Source organism: Zootoca vivipara, chromosome 3 (assembly GCF_963506605.1).
Source record: "Zootoca vivipara chromosome 3, rZooViv1.1, whole genome shotgun sequence".
Lineage (NCBI taxonomy): Eukaryota > Metazoa > Chordata > Lepidosauria > Squamata > Lacertidae > Zootoca > Zootoca vivipara.
The window spans coordinates 72,394,482-72,421,025 of record NC_083278.1 but is presented as its reverse complement, the minus strand read 5'-3'; the positions used below and the strand labels follow the sequence as shown (position 1 = coordinate 72,421,025).

The 26,544-nt window shown below is 37.8% G+C and overlaps 1 protein-coding gene across 3 annotated transcripts in view; it reads right to left on the bottom strand.

Annotated features, from left to right (window-relative positions):
- Positions 1-1,373: 1,373 nt before the first annotated feature.
- Positions 1,374-26,544, bottom strand: part of TTC13 (tetratricopeptide repeat domain 13) — a 31,191-nt gene continuing 6,020 nt past the window's right edge. Inside the window, exons 5-23 of one of the 3 annotated variants that reach the window (XM_035108483.2) lie at positions 26,090-26,155; positions 24,876-24,968; positions 24,034-24,150; positions 22,957-23,067; positions 22,157-22,239; positions 21,502-21,643; positions 20,836-21,010; positions 18,389-18,545; positions 14,375-14,505; positions 13,815-13,947; positions 12,641-12,733; positions 10,477-10,560; positions 8,625-8,709; positions 7,148-7,257; positions 6,117-6,252; positions 3,964-4,043; positions 3,383-3,461; positions 2,247-2,326; positions 1,374-1,527 (exon numbers count right to left, since the gene is read on the bottom strand). In XM_035108483.2, coding sequence (XP_034964374.2) covers positions 1,416-1,527; positions 2,247-2,326; positions 3,383-3,461; positions 3,964-4,043; positions 6,117-6,252; positions 7,148-7,257; positions 8,625-8,709; positions 10,477-10,560; positions 12,641-12,733; positions 13,815-13,947; positions 14,375-14,505; positions 18,389-18,545; positions 20,836-21,010; positions 21,502-21,643; positions 22,157-22,239; positions 22,957-23,067; positions 24,034-24,150; positions 24,876-24,968; positions 26,090-26,155 — 2,067 coding nt within the window. In that variant the 3' untranslated portion in view covers positions 1,374-1,415. The remainder of the gene's footprint in view (positions 1,528-2,246; positions 2,327-3,382; positions 3,462-3,963; positions 4,044-6,116; positions 6,253-7,147; positions 7,258-8,624; positions 8,710-10,476; positions 10,561-12,640; positions 12,734-13,814; positions 13,948-14,374; positions 14,506-18,388; positions 18,546-20,835; positions 21,011-21,501; positions 21,644-22,156; positions 22,240-22,956; positions 23,068-24,033; positions 24,151-24,875; positions 24,969-26,089; positions 26,156-26,544) is intronic. The other 2 variants (XM_035108484.2, XM_035108485.2) reach the window with 2 other exon arrangements.

Genomic DNA, 26,544 nt, shown 5'->3' with positions numbered 1-26,544 from the left:
ACAACCATAATCCATTCCAGAGGTCTGTTCGTAAACCAAAACAGGTCGTAACCCAAGGTGCACTTTTGCCAATGGGGCCTCCCCCCAAAACCCCGGTCGTAATTAAAAATAAATTGTTCGTAAACCAACAAAAAATGTTCGTAATTAAAAAAAACACAGGTTGTAATCCAAAAAAAGTTCGCAAACTGGAACGCGCACTTCCGGGTTTGAATTGGTCGTAATCCAAAATGCATCTTCTTCCTGAGCTAGTCCCAGAATTACATTAAAATGTTTGTGCTCATTCTTAGCAAGTGCCAGGTATTTTGTTCCAGTACATAAATCTTAGTATAACAGTATACAATGACTTCTTTATTACTAGACCTTTATTACTAGACCTGCTGACTAATGGGTAGAGAGAACCAACCAAACTGGTTTAACAAAGCAAACTGAGTATATTATGACAGATGAAAGGGTGTCAGAAGACTTGGAAAACTCTAATTACTTGCCAAAGATCTTTCTGCAGCCTGAATCTGATTGCCTGGCTCCATCTCAGTTGGGTTTGAAGCCTGGTTTTGGAACACACATTTTATTGGTCAGCTTTGCTGTGAGAAAGATAGGGAGTGTAATCCTGATGATGCTCTTGGACCTTTTGATACCAGCCATAGTATCCTTCTGGATAGGATGTCCAAGCTGGGTGTTGGAGGTACTGTTTTGCAGTGGCTCCTTTCTTACGTAGAGGCCACTTCCAAAAAGGAGTGGTGGTGATTACACTTTCGTCACACAGGGTTTCATCTCCATGCTATTTAACATCTACATGAAATCACTGGGAGAGGAGGTGTCACTAATATGCAGGTGACATTCAGCACTTTCATCAAATACAGGAGAGGAAGTGGATCAGTGCCTGTATGCAGTAATTGACAGAATGAGGGCTAATAAGCCATGCCTCCCTTTTATAGATATTTAGACCTTACATCCAAGTAATAAAACAGGCTTTTTTGCCAACCTATTAAATCATTCTTTTGGGTGACTTTGTGAAATTTAAACCATTGCAGGGAACAGGCTAAAATTACACTTCAGTGCATATAATGTGTGGCAGAAGTGTATGTGTGGTATTCAACTAAATTTTACTCAGAGTAGACCAAATGAAATAAACAAGCCATGTTCAGTAATTGGGGTCTACTCTGAGTAAATCTTAGTTGAGCAGCACCCTTTTGCCTTCTGGCAACTGGTTCTTTGCTGAAATCAGCTGTATTTCTTCTGGATATATCCAATAATTCTTAGTTATAGAAAAGGCTTTTGTTTTCTTTTGGGTTCCTAAAAGGAAGTGATTCAATTATTTAGAATCCACAAAAATAATCAGGAACAAAGGAGTTGCACCATCAACAACATACAAATAAAGTGGTCAGTGCTCTTTATTGAGGTACGTTACACAGCAACTAAAGCCTTTTCAGGCAATGAGCTGAATCTGTACTTAAAGCTTCGATCATGGTTCTTAATGTTGGAAAGTATTCTGATACCAGTGGAAGACTCTTGTAAGAAGGCGAAATGCTGGAAAAGGAAAATGCAAATATTAATAGAAATATAGTCCATGACTTAAGTTTGAAATAAACCTGATATTTTGCATTTTTGCTTAAGAGCTCTAAAAATGCTAATTTAATTCAGCTGGAAATTTATTGCTCAAGTTTTTGGGCAAGTGACTACCTATGCATTTTGTCTTCAGAATGGTCTAGCATTAAAATACCAAGATTCACAATAGTATGGTTCATTATTTCAGACATTCAACAACATATATTGTATAAGAACTGTTAAGTAGATTGCAATGATAACTATAAATGAAGGAAGCTAATTATCACCATGGTTCTAATTCAGAAAACCACAAAGAAATGTATTAGGTTACTTTCCCCTTCTGCTAGAGAGTAAAATGCCACACATGCAGACCTCTATGGTGTGCCAAATTCAAATAGTTAGTTTCTCGTTTGAGTCTATTGCTTCATGTAACTTCAGCACTGCTTAAATTATAATAGGAACCAGGCCTTTTAGATGTGGTGGTTTAAGTTTAACAAGAACTACATTGTTATCACAAGCAGCAGGCATAGATATATGGGCAGAGGGTGAAATGCAATAGCTGCCATAAGATTGAATTTGTGAAAGCACTCTTCTGTTAACTCAACTTTTCAATGTAACAAAGACTGCCTTTCTGAGGAAAGCTAGGACTTTTTTTTTTTTTTAGGACATGCAAAACCTTGAGCCAACATTAACAATTTTACCTTTTCAAATTCAGCCAATCTTTTGCCACTTTACTGAAGGCCTCTGATCCAGCTGCTGTCATAGCTTCAAAATCAATCAGCTGGAACACACATTAAATATAAACAACTAAATGCAAAAATAAGTGCACTGTCAGAACATACTCTCACATTTAGCACCATCAAAAAGGTATTTGTAATGGAAGCTGGAAGACAAGCAGAGCTGAACTGTATGCTTTGGATTTGTTTGCTTTAAATATGCTATTTTAGCAGTTGTGGTACAACAATGAAAGGCTGAAGTTGCTAATATGATTTCAGGGTGGGGGGAGATTTAAAATTTTAAGAAAACCACCACACAAGAGACTAGATGAGTGTGGTATAAATAATATGATGTTGTTGTTGTTGTTGTTGTTATTGATGATTCCTGTTGCAAGACACAAAGTCCCAGACTATTTTGAAGCAAAAAAATGTGAAAAATGTCATTTGATCATAAAGAGAAGTTACTATTAATCGCATAAAAACTTTCATCTCATTTACAACATACTCCATCACTTCTAACACCTGCCAAGAACAATAACAGGAACATTGCCTAATGATAGTTAAATCTAGGAAATAGATTTACTAGGAAGCAAGTTCCACTGGGTGATCTATCCAACATTGCACGAGAGAAAGTTCAATAATGCAGTGGAATTTCTTTTCCTATTCCCCACCCCACTGCCAAATGCAGATTTCCAGTTAGTTCTAGATGGTACCCTAACCCTCCAGAGCAGGTCAGGGTTAAAGGGTAGGGTGGAGAACTTCTGCAAATGGTGTCCATTCCATTTGCAGGTAGGCAACACTGGACATCACCCTCTGAGATTAGGATTGCTGCTTTATTTAATTATTTTGCTACACCAACAGTTTCCAGTCCGTAGGGCTACTTCTCACTTTGAAACAAGAATACTCTCTCACGCTTCTTTTTCAAAATAACATGTCTTTATCTTTTGAAAGGTTGCAGATATTCACAAGCTGCTTCCTGAACATCTGCATTACTTCCCTCATACCCTGCCTCACATTACACGTTAAATAACCTTTTGGACACAGGTGTGAGCTGCAGAGAAAAACTTGGCTGTCACAAGCTGCTCTTTTCTAAATTTCAGCGCATTTTATTCAGAGTGTACCTTTCCTTTTGGAATTTTTCCTGATACTTCTTTTCCACTTGCCATTAGGGCTCCCATGACTATTGAATAAGCCACCACACTGAGAAACAAACAAAAACAGAAGAAATAAAATACACACAAAGCATTTTATGGAAACACAAGAACATATTTTACTGCTTTTAAAGGTTAAGAGACTCTCCATTTTCATAAATATTTAAAATCAATGCAATGTACTTGTGACCCGGCTGTATTAATTTCAATATTGCTATATCATGCTTAACGGTGCAATCCTGTATAGAAGTGAGATGCATTGAGTGCAACAGGACTTACTTCCAAGTGTATTTTAAAAAAAAAAACTGCAGAGCATCAGACAAGTTTTAAATGTCAAATACAAAATGAGAAATATACTGTTATATACTACAAAATGGAGAAATTGTTCTATCATTAAAGGTGCACACAAGAATAATATGACTGACAACATTTATGCAAAAGTGTTTAGGACTTGGGACAGGTAAAAGAAGAACTGGTAAGGTAAGATCTCGTATCACTGTGCACAATGTAATATTTGCGGATAGTTATTACATATGAAGAAAGATACTAACCTGGACCCTCTGGACAGAGGCATTAAGTTATAGAAATAATATACAAGAGACAGGATTAGACTGCACACAGCATCCGACTCCTAAGAAAAATAAAACCATGTATTTAACATGAAAAATAAAAATAGCAATAGAAAACAGCGTGCACTAGGCAAATTAAATTCAATGGATGGAATACATGGAAATACAGTGCTTTCATTATGCAGTATTTTATTATCTGTATAATTCTTTATTAAGTTGGTAGTTGTAGCATGACAAGAAGCAGCATTCAAGCAGGAAAAGGTGTATATAGGACAGTGAGCCATATACAGTGGTGCCTCGACTTATGAATTTAATCCATTCCGAAGGCACCTTCGTAGGTCGAAAAATTCGTAAGTCGAAAAGCGCCATTGGAAACGCAATTTCCCATAGGAATGGATTGGAAACGGAAAAATTCATAAGTTGAAGCAACCCCATCTAAAAATTCATAAGTCGAGAAAACCCTATCTAAAACTGCCGTGGTTTCCATTCGGATGTCGAGAAATTCGTAAGCATGCGGCCATTTGCCCCATTCGTAAGTTGAAAAATTCAGTTGTCGAGTCGTTCGTAAGTCGAGGTACCACTGTAGACATGTTTTCATTTGCTAAGGCTTTCTAAGATTTGTAGCTAATGTGGTTGTCTCCCAAGCCATGCTAAAAAAAAATTATCTGCCATGTTAATTTTGGGGGGTGTCAGATTGTGAGTCACCTTGAATAGTAATGGAACAGAAAGGATAGATCAGAGATTTAAAAAATGGGTTGGATCCAGAGCTCCTGTGAGCAGAATTCCTGCTAGAAGAAGGTAGGGTGGGGATCAGATTTTAACCAATAGCTGCTCTTGGGAGGTGGGTGGTGGCATTTGGGGGGAATGAGAGAAAAGAGCCTCCCCTCTTTCCTTCTGAGGGAGCTTCTGTTGTATCTCAGTGTGTTCCACAAATGGAAAAAGGCAGTTCACAGAAAGAACACTCTGGCTCCAGCCCAACAAAAATAAATTTTAAAATGTTTAAACAATACTATGCATTTAACCATAAATAGGAGTAATCTCTTAAATATTTTATAGTGATGGCATGCGTTTTAACTAATACTTTGTGTTGGACTGGTGCCTGGAAGCAGTAATGGGCTGGATGAGGGCCAATAAACTGAGACTGAATCCTGACAAGACACAGGTCCTATGGGTAGGTTGGTTCTCAGGTCTGAGAATTGGCTGGACATACAGCTTTAGATGCATAGTCTGGGGTTGTGCTTGACCCAGTGCTGTCACTTGAGGCTCAGGTGACTTCAGTGGTGTGCTTGGACTAACATATATAAATAATTTTATTTGCATGCCGTCTTTCCAGAGTTAAAACCATGCTAAATGTGGCTTACAACATGAAAAAACACATAATGATGAACATAACAAAAGTAGTCATAAACAAAAAATAAAATAAAAAGTAAACAACCAAATTGAAACAATTTCCACATAAACAACATCTACAATAAAGATACAAAAAAAAATAGCAACAATAACAGCAACAACCCCCCACCCACCCACCCATTGTGTCCAGTTTGGCCCTAAGAATGTTGGTCCAAAAAACACTGACACGTGGAACCTTAAAATTTGCTTTTACAGAAAGAATATGGCAATCCCTTTCAAATGACACCTTTCCTCCTCATGCACTGCTCTCTAGAGCAGCTAATGAGTCTTTTGATGAACGGGCCAAAAGGGTCACTTTATCTGATTCACCAGCACAGCTGTTACCAGATCAGAATAGCTTGGCCATGATGGTCACTGGTTTGATAACTTCCTGGTTATAACCTGCTCTTACATGATGTTGCCCTTGAAGGGATACAAAAGCTATAATTGGAGTAGAATGTGGCTGACAGAATGTGAACTGGCACAGTTTGTTGAAACATTTTGAAAAGCTGCCTATATGCTTCTGAGACAAAATTCAAGGTGCTGATGTTGACCTGCCAAGCCTATAATGGTGATGATGATGACAATTTGCATACCACCCTTCAACCAATGATCACAGGGTGGTTCACAAATGCCTTGGGATGCAAATATCTGAAGAAACATCTCTCTGTGTATCAGCCTGCCTGTGCTCTTAGACCTTTTGGGCTCACGATACTAAAAACTAATTACATAATGGAAGATCTTACCCCAGATTCTGCAGATGAAACAAGTAGTTTTCCTTTGGTGGTTAAGTCTTTATAAAGAGCATCTATTTCTGCATGATACAGTTGTGTTCTTTCTTCTGTTGTCTGCGTTTCAACTGAAAATAGTATGTTCCCAATCCTGAAAATATATGTCTGCATCAGAGACGTGTTTTAAAATAAACACACATTCAACAGCACATACATAAACAAACACATACAAATGCATACAGATTATATACGATTGCTCTAAAGTTGCTCTAAAATGTATTTCAATAATTTCAAGTAAATTGCTCTAAAATGTATTTCAATAGTTTCCAGTTGAATATAGAAATGAATGCAATGTTATTTTGGCTTCAGAGACCAAACATCAAAACTGAAAAGGCAACATAAAGAGACAAAGCAGATTTTTTGTTAATTAGTTGGTAATATTTTAAATCTTTTTTTAAACACACACTTGCACAAATATGGAGAGATGATTAGGAATGGGCAGAAGCAGGACCTGGTGGAACATACCCTTTAGCTACCACATTGCCCATATAAAAATTTAGTGAGTATCCCTGAAAAGGAAAAATACAGAATATTGCTTTGATTCCCCCCCCCACTTTTTTCACAGAAGAAGAGTTGTTATACTAGTATATAAATTGGGGGGCATAAGCAGCAAGAACAATGGCGGGTAACATGTGCCATCCAAATTGCATACCTGAGAAACTTCCAATATGGATAAGGATAAAACTATAATAAGTGCATACAACTTACAAGCTGTTAGTGAAGTCATATTTTGTCTAAGTGTTAGGACATGTTTGCATGGATTATATGGGTGTAAATATATTAATTTAATACCACATTAAAGCACATAAAATGCAGCTTTGCTGACAAAGTTTACGACAGAAGGAAAACCAAGCATATTTGAAATCTGCCTAACCTTTGACTGCGATACCACTGTCTTCAATGTATTTTTTTAAAACATAATTAAAATAAAGCCTAGGAAGCTTTTGCCTGTAGTTTACATGATATAAAATAGAAACTTAGCTTACTTATCTCCTGTTATGGTGATAGTGAATCCATCATACTCTTTTCCTGGATCTTTGAGGCTTGGGACTTTGGTGTTGACCGTGAATCCATCTCTTGTTTTACTGTGGAGCTGCTTTCAAACACATATCAAAGAGTGGATTTTGTTTGTTTGTTCCTTATTATAATTAAGACAATTTCAGCTTTCCTTTATACTACATACCGTAACTAGCATGGCTATAATAAAAAAAATGGCAAGGTTTCTTTCCCATTAAAGTTTACATCTAACATGCATTTTTATCTCTCACTGCTAAAAGAATTTCACCTATCGCACTCAGGGGGGCTCTTAAAAGTAAGAAAGGTTTGCTATTTGTGGACTATGGCCTCCCTAAACATATGCAAATATGTTAGAGCTCTTTTTAGGCATACCACACAACAAAGATGTGCTAAAAACATAGAAGAGATAATAGTTTCCCCTAGTTGTTGATACTTGGGCTATTTTATATTTTCCTGGTTACAGGTAGGTAGCCGTGTTGGTCTGGATCGAAGTAAAATAAAAAAATTCCTTCAGTAGCACCTTAAAGACCAACTAAGTTTTTATTTTGGTATGAGCTTTCGTGTGCATGCACACTTCTTCAGATACCTGAAGAAGTATCTGAAGAAGTGTGCATGCACACGAAAGCTCATACCAAAATAAAAACTTAGTTGGTCTTTAAGGTGCTACTGAAGGAATTTTTTTATTATATTTTCCTGTTCAAATATCAGGTGCATGTTGGCATTCTTCTTCTGACATGGAAGTCAGGACCTGCACAGGAAAACCATTTTGTCAACAGTCTTTAGAGAATTATTGAATTCAGCTAACTGCTTTAAACTAATAGAAAACAGCACTCTCAAGGTTATACATTCTATCTCAGAGGGGATTATTTTTAGCTAAAATGGTTGCTAAATTGTGAATTTCTTCCAGTTTGACCCTATGAATAAGTAACACATGACCCACTGTGACAAAATGAAGTGTTGGCCTCCTGCTCAAAGTTATTCACCTCTTTCATTTCATGCTATTTGTATCTTTTCATTTATGCAGTATTTGTTAAGTCTGCGTTGTAATGAGTACTTAAAACGCAGTAAGATCCATTGAGCTTATTTTCTTTACTATGGACAATTTTGCAATTAAAAACCCCATCATCATTCCAAGAGACACTAATAAACACCCACACCCACAATTTGTTACAAGACACTGTAATACACAGAGAACTAGCTTGGAGTATAGTGTGCTTTCCCTTGCAAAATGACCTTCCTCAGCAAACCCTCATGGCGTACTAGAAAAATAAGAATATCCAAGTATAAATTGGTAGCTTTAAGTCCATTTCCACTTTCACATGAAATTTGAAGGATCATCACTAACTATTGCTATTTGCATGATCTTAGTTCTAATATTACCAAAAATACAGTTGTTTTGCTGGATGGGAGAGGGATTTGGGGGTGTGGGGTGGGGAGAAAGACTACCTTCATTATTGGGAGAAGGTCTTCTACTTTTTGCACTTGCTCCAGAGCTTCTCGAACATCTACTAGTTCTTTGTGGTTATTAGCACTAAATGGTTAGACAAAAGGGTTTAAATAGAATTTCAATTAAATATTTTGTTCTAGTTTCTATATTAATGTGAAAATATTCTAACAACATAGCACAATAGCTTTTTAGCATACCTAAGTTATATTACTGAGAAAATAACCTATACAATATAACCTATTCATATATGAAGTTAAACCTGGTTGGCATCCGTTTGTCTTGGGAGAGAATGGAAGAGTATGCTGTGAGCGTAGAGATACAGGAGAGGCATGTTTCATTGCAGCTGGGGCAGATGAAGGTGTCTGGTTGTGCTGATGCAGATGCACCATGGGATTTCTTCTCTTTGCGCTCTTCCCAATGGTCTCATTCCTCCACCAATCATCGTTATGGATACTGACCTATCTGTCTGTCTCCAGGCACTGCTGTCATCTGCAAGGGATTCCCACATGGCAGGGTTGATGTCGCCTGTCTTCATGTCACTTTTGTAGACGTTGGCAGAGTTGGTCTGCCAATGGGCCTAGTGCCTGAAGCACCTCTTGGAGATCCTGCCATCTTCCATTCTGTGGACATGACCAAGTCAGCGTAGACGCTGCTGAGACAGGAGTGCTAAACATGCTCGGAACGTGGGTTTAGGAAAGCACATCTTTGTTTGAAAATCTGTCCTGCTATGTGATATACAAAATCTTCCTGATGCAGTGGATATGGAAGGCATTGATGCATCACTCCTGATGGTTGTAAGTTGCCCACAACATACTTCCATAAAGCAGCATGCTCAACACGCAAGCCTGGTAGACCTTCATCTTGGTATTTGCAACGTCCTAACCCAGGATGTTGGTCTTTGCCTGGTAAGGCCAAACTCCCTGCAGGCTTGGGCAAAATGGTTGATGAGTCTCAGTAGAACTCCCTGAGAGTGCATTGTCAAGGCTGTGTCATCTGCAAGCAACGTCTCTCGGATAAGGACCCACTGCACTTTTCTTGGTGCAGGGACATGCCAGGTTGAACAGAGCCCCATTGCTTCTTGAATGGATGAACACACCGCCTTCAGTCAAGCTGGATGCATATGAGAGCAACAGGGAGAAGAATATGCCAAAGAGAGTTGGGCGAGAACACAGCCCTGTTTCACACCACTCTTTATAGTTTAATGATATAATGAGCCCATGTCCCCTTCTCTGATGTGACTGCAAGGAGATTGAAAGCATTTGCTTCTATTTTCAACTAATCATGGTTGTTTTTTATTCTCTCATGCTTCTTTTTTGGTTTGGGAGTTTTTTAGCTTCACCCTCTCCTCTCTGTTCTTAACTCTGTTGCCCGTTGGTTTATTCTGTACTGTATCTCAATTTGCCCATCTTTTTCCTGTGTTATTGAAATTCATTTCCTTATCAGAAATTTATTCGTTACTATGCTTTTACCTTTTGGCCCCTCCTTATCTGTCACCCTTTTTCTTTCTCTCCCACTGCATTATTATCTTTGCTAAGCCAATGCTTTCTTTGAAAAATCCCAAGTCATTTCTATTTCACATTTCTATCCTCACTCTCTTGCTGTCTCTTTTCTCTGAACCTCACTGACACCGGAAATCTGCACCCTTCTGTCTTTTCAATTGTTTATGCAATGTTTTAAACCATTTCCTAAATTTTTGGTTTCTAATCTCTTCTTTCCCTCCCCATGGTCTCATCTTGTTTAGATTGTAAGCCTGCAGGCAGGATGTTTTAAATATTACTGTGCAGCACCTAATTCTTGAACACTATATAAAAATTTACCATATTAATGCAGGAAAAGGAAGAATTTATTTACCTATGATAAACAAGGATCCTGTCTTTGATAAAATGAAGCATCTTTTCAAAATATTCCAGATATCTTATGTTAATAACTTGTCCCCTGCAGAGAAGAACATTTTAAAAACAGGACATTAAACAAATAGCAACCATTTACATACCATTTGTGAAAGTACATACCATATATGATTTCTATGTGGTAAAACACTGGAGTTCAAACTTTGTTCAAGGGACTCTACCTGCCAGAGAACTTTTGTGCATTGCAAAGCATTATGGACATGTTATGTATTCTCTTTAAAAATATCAAACTAACAAGTATCATTGTTAGCATTTAGAAGAAAAAGGATGTAACTATATAAAAGGAATTTGAGTTTTATTTTGTTTCTGTACTATGGTTGTCTTTACAGGCTTAAGGAAACTGGGAGCAATAGTTATTAGGTCCTACATCTATAAAAATTATTTATAATATTGAAGTCTTAAACTTGAGCCCTTTGAACTTATTGAGCTACTCAACATTATGCATGCATTGGAAAGCTGTAATCATTTTAGGTATGGGAATATTTCACCTAATACAACTTTTTAGCCCTGCTCAGGATATGGTTACAGACTGCCCATAATTCATCGATATTTTTCCCCAAACCAGAGCCATTAAAAGGAAATGAATGTAAGCTCATGCATTGATCATTCATTTCAAGATTTATGCCCACTGGATTATATTTGCTTATATCTATTTAAACTCTCCAGCTAAATTTTCATTCTGAGTAATGCTTGCAAACACGATTTTTTGTTTTCCATCTAGAATGTTGTTTGCGTAATTGTAATTGTCCAAACATTCATGAACAGTAAAAAGGTATGTCTAGAGTGCAGCTAGCCACACAAACACATACACCAAAGGCAAAACTACATACCATTATTGCACTTGTTGAAGTCCCTTCTCGTTTCCAAGTCTACAAAACAAGATTTCATAGAGCAAGCTTTATAGCCGCAAATACCAAGAGACAAAGCTACTTGTCAATCACAGGGGTTAATTAGGCTACTCGTCTTTAATTTCACTTACCTGAGCCAATTGTGCTTAATTAGTTTAATTAAACCTGCTATGACTAAACAAGAACTGCATAATAATAGCGATGAAAAGAAGCCTGGAAAAAAGTGGCATCTTAAGGCAGATTCACCAATGCAGTACTGTATATGAAAAAGCAAGGATCATATTAGCAGAAGATTTTTTTTTCTAAAAGGAGCAGAGAAATCATAGTTCCAAATGATTTATTCAAACTTTCCACTTCTAGCACAACCCACTGCTGCCTGTCAAACACTTTGTATGCTGACGACAAGACATTTCACACTACAAAATAAGCTATGATGGATCTAGTAAGAATGCAGTGAGTCTATAGGTAGGCCTTGTAGTTATGTAGTCAGCAGATTTTAGAACTTGACTTCAGATTTTCAGAAAAGTTTGATATGAATCTAGTTAAGGAATATAAATGAAGTCAAGGAAATAAAAATCGGAAAGACCCAAACTGAGTGTAAAATATCCAGCTTGTACTGTGAAAGGTTGATGCTATTGGTAAAGATTGGACAAAGAAATAGAAGTAATTGGTCAAAGCAAGAATGCAACAAGTTCTTACTAGGAAACTTACAAACTTTGGCAGCTTAAATATATGCTCCTTAGTCTAAACCCCTGTGATTGACAATATTTTTGTTGTGTTCTCTGCCTTTTCTTCTTTGTGGCTGCTCTAATACGAGGTATCTTGTTTTGTAGTATAGGAGAAGAGGGAACATACAACAATTGCTAAGCTATGCTTTGAAGAGAAGTGGGCTTGTGATGGAGCATAATGCAATAATGAATCAGTTGTGCTGGATATATTACCTTTCAGAAATGGCTGTCAAGATTTTAAGAGCAGTTGTGAGTTTCTGTGTAGGAAAAATAACTAATAGAAGGCAGTACTGAAAGATATGGGAATTATTTGTTTGACTCCAAAACAGTGCAAGTGTACAATTCCAGCTCCTCAGGAAAAGGAAAATCTAAAGGGGACTATAAAACATGCAATACATTACATACTCATTTTAAGAAAAAAACGTCAGAATACAAGTTCAGCAATCCCAACACCGAGAACTCCTCTGTGCAAAATGTGCGATTCTGGCACAATTTCTGATGCAAACAAGATTTCACTAAAGCATCATACCTGATTAGATTGATGTGATTATTAAAGCCTCTGCTAAGACTTCGAGGTGGCATTTGGTCTAACCATAGTACAGGCTGGTCTGGGTCAGCTATCCTGTGAAGAGACACTGCATCAACACTGCTTACAGATTTGGTAGTTTTATTAATTCAGGTTTAATTTTTTCATCTATTTTTAAAGAGCTTTTTATTGCTTTCTTCCACCTACAATAATGTGCTAACCCCAAGAGTTAGAGCAAATTAACTTGGAGATCAGAATCAAACTAATTCCTAAGGGATGTGGGGTGGCGGCGGTGGGAATCTGGGCATCCAATCTGGACTTTGTGGGGCACCTCACCATTACACAGCAACAATAATGACACTCATGGCCAGCAGCACTGCCTTGGAATGCATCCCAAATGCTGACCTGGAAGCCCTCTTACAGTTGTGAAAACAGGCATAGGGGGAGGATTTGGGCCCGACCGCAACACATCTGCATTCATAAGGCCGCTGGCAACACTGCCAAGGAAGAGAATGGAAATGGGAAGAACAGAGAGAATGGAGAATCACTGAGCCTTTACATCTTACAAAACTGGTTAGCTCTTCAGGAAATCAAGTTTAATCTTGGTGATGTTTTGCTATAACCAAAACTTAACTATTGCTATAACCAAATCTGAAATGTTAAGAGGAATGAAATAATGGACTTAACTTTATTTACTTTAGTTTGCAAGGAAAAATACCTTTTGTTTCTTGATCTAAGAAGTTGGATTAAAGATTTAAGTTATACATCGCCCTATATTATACACAATGTGTATACTACTATGAAAGGTAAAGTTAGAATTTGCATAAGGGGTGAAGTAGGGGGAGGAAAGCTTGTGAAGGAGAGAAAAGAAAAACCCAGCATGCCTGGATCAAGCAGTAAGAGAAGGTTCCAACACTATGATTTGCCCTGTGACCTCCAGTCTCCAGAGATGGCCCTTATTAGAAGAATTAAATAGATTTTGTGAAGTAGTCACACAGACAGGGCTATAAATCATGCAATCAACAGCAGAAGTAATGATGTAGGAACCACCAAAATCTATAAATACTTCCTCAGTTCATTCTGCTTCTGCCTTTATAAAGTCAATACTTGCTTAGCCTACAATTTAGTACTCTTGATAATGAGGATAATTCACAAACTAGATTTCTTCCTTTATTACCTTCGCCATTTCACAGCAATGTCAAACATATCTCTCCACTGCATCAGCCTGGTTTTTCCATTAATTCGTACTTTCGAGTTCACCCACGTTCTCTGTACAGCTTGCATTACTTCTAGCACAGCTAGACCCATTGCTGAACAACAAACAAAAGTAGGTTACCTTTGAAGCCCACTCACATTTATACTTGAAATCTAAACATGAGGCAGAAGCTGAAGCATCAAAATAGTGCAATTCTATGCATTCAAGTCCCTTACTATGTTCAGTAAGGCTTACTCTCTAAGTAAGTGGGCATAGAATTGCAGTCTAAGAGATGCAAGTGGATGACTGCATAGGATCTAATATTTAATATCACTGGAGGTTGCTGCCTCATTAAGTATTTACACATTATAGTACATAATGGACTGTAATAATTATTATTAGTTTTCTTTTATGTTTGAATAAGCTGAACTACAATCTGAATAGAGGATGTTTTATTGCAGGACTTAAAATATCCAATGCTAATCATAGCAAGCGCCATTGTACTTTTAATTCCATAGTCCAATAAAGTTTTTCCAGTGTACCTCTATGTACTCTCTTGTTTGGAAGAAATCCAGGGGTCTCATATTGCATTAGGGAACCCAACTGATCAGCAACACATATCATCTCTTGCATTTCGGGTTTATAGTTTTCAAATTTCTGAAGTAACGCATCCCTTAAAATCACAAATAGAGCCAGTATAAAATATCAGGATGATTTCTTACATAGATTCTATATTAGTAGCAGCCAGTGAGACAGACAAGCATTAGAAATATGGTTTAAGATTACCGACCCCTGCCCAGCATAATGGAAGGTTTATTGCAGCTTTCCTTTTTATAACTCTATTTGGGCATAAATAAATAAAAAATTGTCCACTAGCACCTTAGAGATCAACAAAGTTTGTTCTGGATATAACCTTGTGTGTGCATGCACACTTCTTCAGATGCACTGAAACAGACGTCACCAGACGTGAGGGTGGGGTGGGGTTTTTCTCAGAAGGGTAGTAAGAGATGCGTGATTGACCCAATGGGTATGGTAAACCTGTTGACAACTGTTAACGACTGCAATTAGTCCTACAGGAAAACTACTATGCTATTTCTTTTCTGATTGAGTTTTACTTACTTCGCCAAACCTTTATTAGGCATTGCAAATATAGGCCATCATAAAACATCCATATATATATTTAAAATATATATACATACAAATAAAGAGGCATGTAAAATATGTAATAATGAGGATTTTCATTGGAGTTTCTTCCCGCTAAATAGTGGCATTCACCACTCTAAGAGATACTATTGACAAAAATACAGCCACCCTGGCAGTTACTTCTGAGTTAATGTCAGACCGATAGAATCTGATATTTTCATTGTGCCATGATGTTAGACTACCCAAAAAAGGGGAGGGGGGATAGCAAGCATTTACATAGCTGGTTGTACAATGGACAGTGTCCAGCACATTCAAAGAACATTTGCAATGTCTATCATTTCTGAGGATGTTTGAATATCTGCCCTTGACAAAAGCTGAGGGGGAAATGTTCAGTCGGGGTAACATAAAGGCCCTGTGTTGGACTGGAATTATTAATTCTGTAATATAAGTGACCCTGTTATCTGTTGTATTTAAACCATAGAAGTCATGGGATCTGATGGAGTCCAACAGAAATATTGTAAGGTCAAGGACTGCCTGTTCACATCCATTTAAAGGAGTCTTAACTGCTGCTTATCCTGCCAGCAAGAATGCCAAGATCACAACTTCCAAGTGCCCTCTGAACAACCAATAGTTAAGCAGCCTCTAACAAATAATCTAACAAATTCTGTTTCAGATATCATCGAGTTGCTTTGCAGAATTCTTTCATTTGCAGGAATGTCACATACTATACAGAGTCCTCAGCTTCTGAGGAAATACAACTGGGGAAAAAATGAATAATTCAGAGTTGCCTTTCTTAAGTGAAATGACAGCTCCAGAGCCACAAGACACCATAAAATTTGAATTGTTGTGAAAAAGAAGAAAAATAAATTTGCAGAACATTTGCAGAAACTGTTCTTTATAATACAGACTAAAGGGCATACTGTAGAGCAATGAAGCCATTTTCTGCACTAGCTTTTCATTATTTTGGACCTCTAGGATTGTTGAGGTATTTGGTTTTCCTCAGTTCCAAGAACAAAATGGACCATAAATTAATATTACTTATTATGTTGTTGTTTAGTCCTTTAGTCATGTCCGACTCTTCGTGACCCCATGGACCAGAGCACGCCAGGCACTCCTGTCTTCCACTGCCTCCCACAGTTTGGTCAGACTCATGTTAGTAGCTTCGAGAACACTGTCCAACCATCTCGTCCTCTGTCGTCCCCTTCTCCTAGTGCCCTCAATCTTTCTCAACATCAGGGTCTTTTCCAAGGAGTCTTCTCTTCTCACGAGGTGGCCAAAATATTGGAGCCTCAGCTTCAGGATCTGTCCTTCCAGTGAGCACTCAGGGCTGATTTCCTTCAGAATGGATAGGTTTGATCTTCTTGCAGTCCATGGGACTCTCAAGAGTCTCTTCCAGCACCATAATTCAAAAGCATCAATTCTTTGGTGATCAGCCTTCTTTATGGTCCAGCTCTCACTTCCATACATCACTACTGGGAAAACCATAGCTTTAACTATATGGACCTTTGTTGGCAAGGTGATGTCTCTGCTATTTAAGATGCTGTCTAGGTTTGTCATTGCATTCAATTTCCTGCATTTTTCACTATCTCCCTCGCATTTGCTTGCCTTCTCTCCCCTGGTATTTATAAGGCCTCATTGGACAGCCACTTTGCTTTCTTGCATTTCCTTTTCATTGGGATGGTTTTTGTTGCTGCCTCTTTTATAATGTTATGGGCCTCCTGCCATAGTTCTTCAGGCACTCTGCCCACCAAATCTAAATCCTTAAACCCGTTCCTCACTTCCACTGTGTATTCATAAGGGATTTGATTTAGATTGTGTCTTACTGGCCCAGTGGTTTTTCCTACTTTCTTCTGATTAAGCTGGAATTTTGCTATAAGAAGCTGATGATCGGAGCCACAGTCAGCTCCAGGTCTTGTTTTTGCTGACTGTATACAGCTTCTCCATCTTTGGCTGCAGAGAATATAATCAATCTGATTTTGATGCTGCCCACCTGGTGATGTCCATGTGTAGAGTCATCTCTTGTGTTGTTGGAAAAGAGTGTTTGTGATAACCAGCTTGTTCTCCAGACAGAACTCTATTAGCCTTTGCCCTGCTTCGTTTTGAACTCCAAGGCCAAACTTGCCAGTTGTTCCTTTTATCTCTTGATTCCCTACTTTAGCATTCCAATCCCCTGTAATGAGAAGAACATCCTTCTTTGGTGTCACTTCTAGAAGGTGTTGTAAGTCTTCATTGAATTGGTCAATTTCAGTTTCTCCAGCACCAGTAGTTGGTGCATAAACGTGGATTACTATGATGTTAAAAGGTCTGCCTTGGATTCGTATTGAGTTCATTCTATCATGTTTGAGATTGCATCCCAGTACAGCTTTCGCCACTCTTTTGTTGACTATGAGGGCCACTCCATTTCTTTTACGGAATTCTTGCCCACAATAGTAGATATGATGGTCTTGGAAATAAATTTGCCCATTCCCGTCCATTTTAGTTCCCTGATGCCCAGGATGTCAATATTTATTCTTGCCATCTCATTTTTGACCACATCCAGCTTTACCAAGTTTCATGGTTCTTACATTCCAGGCTCTTGTGCAATATTTTTCTTTACAGCATTGGACTTTCCTTTCGCTTCCAGGCATATCCGCAACTGAGCAACCTTTCGGTTTTGGCCCAGCCGCTTCATCAGCTCTGAATCTACTTGTACTTGTCCTCTGCTATTCCTCAGTAGCATGTTGGACACCTTCCAACCTGAAGGGCTCATCTTCCAGTGTCATAACTTTTATATGCTTGTTGTCTTTGTCCATGGAGTTTTCTTGGCAGAGATACTGGAGTGGCTTACCAGTTCCTGCTCCAGGTGGATCACATTTAGTCAAAACTCTCCACTATGACCTGCCCATCTTGGGTGGCCCTGCATGGCATAGCTCATAGCTTCTCTGAGTTATTCAAGCCCCTTCGCCACAACAAGGCAGTGATCCACGAAGGTGCTGTCCACCAACTAAGTCCCCTTGGCAGGTTAAAAAGTTATGGATCAATAATACAACCAAACAACATATATTAAATATCATAAACTAACTCAGTAAAACATAAAACCCAACACAAGCACAAAACCAGTACAGTATAGAGCAGCAACAAACTAGTATTGGGAAATTGGTGCTAAAGATCTAAAATGCAACAAAAACCATAAAGGGTTATGACTAAGTCATACTCAGAGTAGACTAACAAGTCCATTTATTTCAATAGGTCCATTTTGAGCAGAACACATTTTTGGAGTGGGTGCAGGCTAGAATTCAACTTGTACCTGCTACAAACACATACTATAAAACCATAGACTGTATTTGAAGCCATGTGATTAAAGTTAAACCTTAAACTGCGCACTAACAAACATTTCCAGCAGAGCCCAAGAATTGGTAAATTTAGTTACTTACTTTATGTGTGGTTGTAATCCTGGCTGCTCTTCATAGTCTTCTATGAGAAAAGGAAGATTTTTGGCCCAGTGATCTTTAAACTTCCCAGGAAGATCCATATCTATATTGTATTCTGTAAGTGGGGTATCAAGGTGGGCATGCAGATAGCGAGAATATTCTGTGAAGGAAGTAAATATAATTTAGCCCCTTTTCCTGTAAGTCAGCTTAAATGACCTCTAGGCGAAATGCTAGGCGCTCGTATGAAGTTGCTTTATACTGAGCTGGATTCATCTAGCTTGGTGTTGTCTACACTAAGTGGCAGTGGCTCTTTAGGGTTTCAGAAAGGCATTTTCCCCAGCCCGACCTGGAGATGCCAGGGATTGAACTGGGACCTCCTGCAGATGCTCTACCACTGATCTATGGCCCTCCCCCAAATCCACACACGAACTACAACCATGTCACTGTTCACTGTTCACATGTTGTATCTGGGGACATTTCCATACAAAAGCACTGTACTTCCTTAAAGTAGTATAAACTTGTGGATCATTTCCCTAATATTTCTTCCATTAGCAGAGATTCTTTAAGTGAGGTATTTTCATCACTGCAACCATTAAACCTTACAACTTCACAATGCCATTTCAATGTACACCACTTCAATATTTTTTTTAACTTTTGGTAAAATTTCTAAATAATTAAAATAATATGTCTCACTTTCCTTGAAATACTTACTTTCCCCTTTGGCAAACCATATCCAATTGATCAGGGTACATATGGACAGCTGCACAAATTCAGTTTTTATTAAGGAAAAAATATCCTGAGCCAATAGTTACGTAAGTACAGTAGTCATATACATAACTTTATATTTTCACTTAAAAACAAATCTACAGAAAGGGCATGCCAATTTCATGGATAGCTAGGTTTAATGTACAAGCCTAAATAAGTACTTTTTTGTGGTTTTTTTATTGTTTTATTCACATAATGTACATTCTTTACAACAGACAAATCCAAAATAAAATAATATATAGCAAAACCATAAGTCTCATGTTTTCATTTACACTGATCTCCTCTCCGATACCTTTACTTTATATTTCTTCTTTCCTTATTGCATCGTTCCCTATTTTAATTCCTTATTTTAAGTCTCTTAAATCCAGTGCCAATCTTTAACAATTTCAATTAATACCTTCACCTCCCTCCCCCACAACCCAGTACTTCCCTGCGCTGCTCCTCTCCCAACCGCAGCTCCTATATCTGCTCTTGCGAGCGGCAGAGGGACCAGCAGTGAGAAAGGGCTCCTTTCTTGCCACTCATCCCTCCACCACCGCCTCTGCTACTCGCATGATGTTACCAAACTCGCCTGTAATGCACACAGCACCAATTGGGTGGATGTTAGAATGGCTTCCTTGCCCCAACTGCAGTGCAGATTGCTGCCTGCCATTGGGCTTGATTGGAGGAATCACAGAACTGAAGGATTTCAAAGGGTCAAGGGGGTCATCTAGTCCAACCCCCTGCAATGCAGGAATCCCAACCAAAGCATCCATGACAGATGGTCATCCATTCTGTGCTTAAAAATCTCCAAGGAAGGAGTGTCCATTACCCTCCAAGGAAGTCCATTCCACTGCTGAACAGCTCATACTGTCAGAAAGTTTTTCCTTATGTTTCTTTGGACCTTCGGGTATAGGGTGGTATAGAAATTAAATAAATAATAATAAATAGTAATCTTTTTTAGAGTGAAGCCAGGAAACCCCCACTGAATGAGCAGACACTGTACACTCTTCTCTGAATCTATCCCATAAGACACATACACGTTATTCCTGCCTTTCCCAAAGTTATTTACATTCAAATGTTTTTGGGTTACATCTACCCTAATGTTTTTCATGAATCAGGAAATTGTGTTAATTGAATCATAAAACAAACCTTAAAACATAAAATGATACTCCATGTTGTCTAGGATAGAGTTCCCCTGCTTCTCTTAGTAAGAACCAAAACATTTAATTCTAGTTAGTCTTCTCATGATCTTAGCAGCACCTGTGCTGTATTGCCATTTCCCTGTCCTGTTGATGACAAAGATATTGTGCAGCAGTTGAGCCGCATTTCCCACCCTAGGCTTATACTAGAGTCAATAGGTTTCCCCAGTTTTATTGTGGTAAAATTAGGTTCCTTGGCTTATATTCGGGTCGGCTTATACTCAAGTATATAGGGCACTTCTTTAAGGTATGAAAGCTGTAAAGAATTTCACAATACAGTACAGCAATTTTTTTAAAAAAATGGCCACAAATTTGATACTTAAGTTAACATAGGTTTGAGCAGTACTATTTTTCTAGAAAAAGAGGTGCTGGAACACACCATGAACCTTGTTCTCTTATAATGGCAATGATACCCACCCGAGAGGTGCCGGAACTGAGTTCAGGCTGAAAAAAAGTCCTGGATCTGGGTATGAAACAATTAATATTTCATTAGCAGCAACTTACCTCTGAGGTATTTCACTTTCAGGTACTCTGTACTAGCTTTCTGACCAGGCAAAGGATCATTGAGCATAACTTTAGTTTGAGCTTTTATTCCTTCATAAAATTGCCCCATAGCAACATGGCTAAGACCTTTCATATACTGACACACTTCATTATATGGTTCTAGTTGCAGACACCTCTGGAAAATTGAAAAGAGAATAATCAATACATTTGTGAGACTGCAGATAAACAAACCACAGGTCTTTATTTACTCTTTATCCACACATCCGCGACAGTAGAAAAGTAATTCGTCCCAGCCACCTCGAGTCTATGTGGAAGTTATAAAAGGAGAAGCGATGTGCCAGTTTTTAAAACAAACAAACAAGCAGAAACCTTCCACAGGGAAAAGGCTTTTATTCAGCCCATTTCTACTGTTATCCACTGGACAGAAATATCAAGACAGTCTTTCAGTCTAAGGAAAGCCCTCACAAAAGCTGTAACTTTTCTTATATATATATATATGACAGGGAACATGCAAGTATTTGTGATTGCATGTGCATTTGAGAGCTTAATAGCCTAAAGGTGTCTGATTTATGTATGTTTGTTTGCTTATATAATAACCGCATACAGCACAGACAGATATAATGAGTATATATGATGCAACTGCTGTAACTCGTCACAATTGCTTACCTTAAAGTTTTTCAGAGCTTCATTCAGGCTACCATGATGATAAAACATCATTCCCCCAAGTTGTATTGTTTGAACGTGATTTTGATTGAGCATCAGTGCCTTTTGAAAGTTTTCTGTAGCAGCTTCAAAGTTACCAAGCTCTCTAAAGTGATAAATAAATAGCAAAAGCCAGTAATTAAAATGTTTATTTAATAAGGTTCCTATTTACTGCAATTAACCAACATAGGCTCTAAAAATCAGTATATCAAAAACAAGTTCAACAATAAATCTGTGATTTTTTTCAAGCAGCAATCCTACATGCATGTACTGAAGATTAGACCGCAATTGTTCCTACTCCTTAGTAGATATGTATCTGACTGTATTATCTAATTTAATCTGTTTAAGTTATAAAAAGACCAGTCAGGAAAATGACTTTGAAAGTATATATTATTTTAGGCAAAGGAAGTCTTTTTACTCCAAAGTAATCTTAAAATAACTTGCCCCCCATTAAATTATTGGAGTTAAGTTTCAATCTCATATTATATCACTAAAGTGATATCCAAACATTTTAACAAACGAGCATAACACAGTCTGGATTAAAACTTCCCTTCTGTATGTTCCTTACACAATTCACATTTGAGGATCGAAGAGTGAAATGGAAAAGCTTTTTGCTTACCGATAGGCCTGCCCCAAACTTTTATACGCATCAATAAAATCTGCTTTCTGCTTAAGGCCTTCTTTGAATGATTCAATAGCTTCCTGGGTAAAACACAACCATTTACTCTTGTTAATTAAAATATTGTGCTATTAAGATTAATAATTTCTATTGGGATTTTTGAATAATTATGTAAATACTTTGTGGAAGATCTGTACAGGCAAACACAAGGCAATACATTGGACAATATATTTATTACTGCATGTGCAAAAATGTCCTCAGAAACTGAAATATGAAATGTCCAAAAAGCTTAGTCTCTCTTAGCATCACACAATCAATCTACTAAGGAGTGGGGGAACTAAACAACTTTAAAATCTCTCTAGATTGTTTTATATTTATCTATCAGATATTTTAAGCACCAACCCAAATACTCAAATAGAGGGAATGCCAACTGATAAATTAGATACATGTAATTATTTGATACAATTATGTTACTGTGAAGTCTCTTAGATACAAATTAAGGTAGTTACTGCTGAAACATTTTGAATCTGACGTGTCAAAAGTGTTGCATTCTCATTAAACAACTCGGTTACAACTAACAGCTGTGTAAAGGCCCCTGCCTGGACCTTTGGAAAGACACTTGGAGTAGATAAGGCTAAACACTCTGGCTTTGTACATTCATAAAGCAGACTTTGTTAATGGCTAATGGTAACATACCTCCAGCCAAAGGGTGGTATATAAATTCAATAAATAACAAACAAACAAACATATGCATGCATCACACATATAGTAGAAATTGCACAATTATTCAAAATAATTACCTTTAGAAGTCCTCTGTGAAAAAATGTTAAACCTTTGTAAAGCATAGCTATAGGCTGGTTTTTGTTTAGTTCAAGGGAGTTCTGAAAGTCTTCATGGGCACTTGAATAGTCCTGTGACAGAAAAACAACTTCCATCAGATAGAAAACTGCTCGATCTAACACAAAGGCAACACAAATAATGTTGTAGTTACAGGATACTAAGCCTTCCATACCACAAAACTATTAACTCTTAAAATGAGAAGAACAGTTTATGGGGGTCTTGGGCTACAATCCTAGACCTATTACTTGGGAGCTTCACTGAATTCAGTAGGTTGCAAAAGAAATATGTTCCCTCTATTTTTATAACAGTTCCAGGGGAAAAGCAACCTAAATTATGGTAACTGAAGAAGCCTGATCTACTCAATGCCTAAGCCAATACCGCTCACATTCTGTAACCAATAAAGTTGTGGCCTAAATTTGCCCAATAACATTAACCTTATAATCTGTGTCTTAGTATTTTTATTCCTCCTTGAGGGGGTGGTTACGGGGTCTCAACACGCAACTGAAGAAACTGGAGTGATAATAAGTCAAGAAAAGTCCCTAGAAATAATCTGCTGCCACAATCTCTACAGACATCAGCTGTTTCTTCTACTTTTAAAGTAGCAATCTTTGTTACTAAGTTGGTGCTCTAAAAGAATGAAAAAAATGTGCTTTTTAAATTTGTGTTCTGCCTTGAACTCTTTAAAGAAGTAGTGTATACGTCCCTTAAATAAACAAATTAAATACTTTTTAAAAAATCATCACGAAAATTGCTTTTGTACACCCTTCCTGCAAAAATAGGTGCTGAACAAAAATACGTTTCAGCAGTTTCTCCCAGTCTAAAATACTTGAATCTGTTTCCTCAGACAGCTTCTGTAAAGCTATCTGGTTGCAAGAGATCAGGCAAGAGAGTGGGAGATCTCCCCCACTCCCAAACTCAGTTCTCTTTAAAGGAGATAGATAGATTAGCTTGTAAGTTATAATACATTGCAAATATGACCCTTGGGACTAAACACCTGTCCCAACTCATTCTCTGCAGGTGCTCAACTGAAAACTAACCTCAGATATGAAGTAAAGAGTACCTCTGTGTCGGTAAAGTCGTGCGGAGGGTTTTAGCTGAATAGCTTTAGTGAGGTCAGCCAGCGCTTCACTCATTTGACCCAGAGGTGACAGTATCTGTAAAACCAAGATAATACTTTGAGCAAGACTGTACAAATAATCCTTCATTTTCAAAATGATTTTAGGTTGCAATATGTAATAACTATGCACAAAAAATTAATTTTGTGTTGAGTAATTAAACAAGTGCATTATTTATGTAAAAAAAGTTGTACATTAAAATTGATTGGAGCACATGCATATATTGCATTACATCTATTTAACTTTAAAAAGCAGGCTAAGACCTATTCTTTTTGTCAGGTATTAAGGGGCTGAAGGAGAAAAAGTGGGTTTGAGTTCTCCTGAAATGACATATTTCTTCCTACTAATTTTTTTCTAAGCGCATCTGTATAACTTATAAAAAATTGTTGCATTTATTATTACAAACATCCTTATATACATTAACGAAGAAAATGAAGAGTTGATGATATTCACGGACCCTCTGAAGGCTGTCAGCTACAAACACTAGTGCAATTGTGCTTTTCAATTTGTGTATTCATGTTCATAATTGAATAGGTTTTGTGAGTAGCTTTGGTATTTTTATTCTATTTTATTTTTGTTTTAATGTATTGATAGCTGTATATTGATGAACATCAAATCTTAATCCATATAATATATTATTAGGAATATGACCAAGAACTTTCAACAATAAACATATAGAAACATACAGAAAATAACTGGATAAACAAAATAACAACTAGATAAGGTATAGACATCAGAAAGTCTTTTAAAAGTGAAGGGCATACCTCTGCTCGCTGTTCAAACACTTCAGCTTGATCTGGGACCAGACTAATGACTCTGCTCAGCTCAAACAAAGCTAGCTCTGCATTTTTTATATCCTTAAAAATGGGGGTGGGGGAAAATATGTAAGTAACAATGTATCCTTAGTCATAGGGAGGTTATGGTGACAATTTTTAAATGGTACAACACTCAGTGAATCAAACTTCTTGGTTTCATCATTTTGATGTGTGCTAAGAGTGACATAGATGCAACATCAGAACAAACAAGGCCAAGTATTCCAGTTACTATGGGACCACCATGAATCTGCTATTGCCAGGGCTGGTCTGTCCTTGAAGCACCATGAGGCAACTGCCTCAGATGGTAGAAGGGAAGTAAAAATCTTCATCATTTATACTTTGTCATGATTGTCGTTGCAAAAATAATATGTATCCTTGAAGCAATGGGAAGTGAAGGGACTGTACAAATAACTTTCTGGGTTTGGAATAAGTACATTCCACCTGAGCAAAAATCATTGGCTAGAGTGCCATGACTGCTGCTGGGGGAACTAGTTACAGGTAGGTAGCCGTGTTGGTCTGCTGTAGTCGAAACAAAATTCAAAAAAATACTTCCAGTAGCACCTTAGAGACCAGCTAAGTTTGTCATTGGTATGAACTTACGTGTGCATGCACACTTCTTCAGATACACGTGTATCTGAAGAAGTGTGCATGCACACAAAAGCTCATACCAACGGCAAACTTAGTTGGTCTCTAAGGTGCTACTGGAAGGATTTTTTAAAATTTGTTTCGGCTGGGGGAACTGTTTCCCTGGAAGTGGAGAGTATGGAGTCATGGAGTGGAATAGAAGAAAACTTCACACAACTGATGTTGTCCATTAAAAATGTGCAGAGGGAGACAGCAGTGTCTGATTACAACAATCCTGAAGGAAAAGAGAATCCTTCACACGGCTGCCTAGATCAACATGAAGCAACCAACTAATACCAACCCCTGCCTCATTATTTCAAATCTTCTGTCTTAGGCAAAGTTGCAATTCTAACCCTGTTTACTGTAAGAAAAAAATAGAGCCCCCAGGTTCAGGAGCAGTCTACCTCTGAGTACCAGGTGAGGTGACTTTTTTTTTGTTCACCTCAAGCACCAAAATGCCTTAGGCCAGCCCTGGCTAATGCATATATGTATATTATGGCATTCATTATCCTGTGTGGCTTTAAAAATGTTATACTCACATGCAGCCCTTTCTTTCCATATGCTATCCCTCGTCCATAAATTGCACTAACAAGCTCTGGTTGCTCCTATTTGAAGCAAAACAAAATAATCTTTAGAAGGTTTCACTTGTCCTAATAGTGAATGCTACATTCCATCATACATAACCAAAGCCAAAATTCATGCATTTCACCCACATTCATTTGCATTTCTAAGGAGTTACTTTGGGTTTATGCACACAATTAAAGAGCAGCTTGGTGGGCAGTTTTACACAGAAGATGCTCAAGAGGGGAAACTGCTATAGGAGTGGAGTGTGTGTGCTCCTTTAGTCTTTGCACTGTCTCTGTAAACTCCTTATTAACCTCTGCATTTTTATTACTTTAAAGACCATTGCTCATTTCAGGCCTCTTCTTTGCTATACAGTGGTTCCTCGGGTTAAGAACTTAATTCATTCCGGAGGTCCATTCTTAACCTGAAA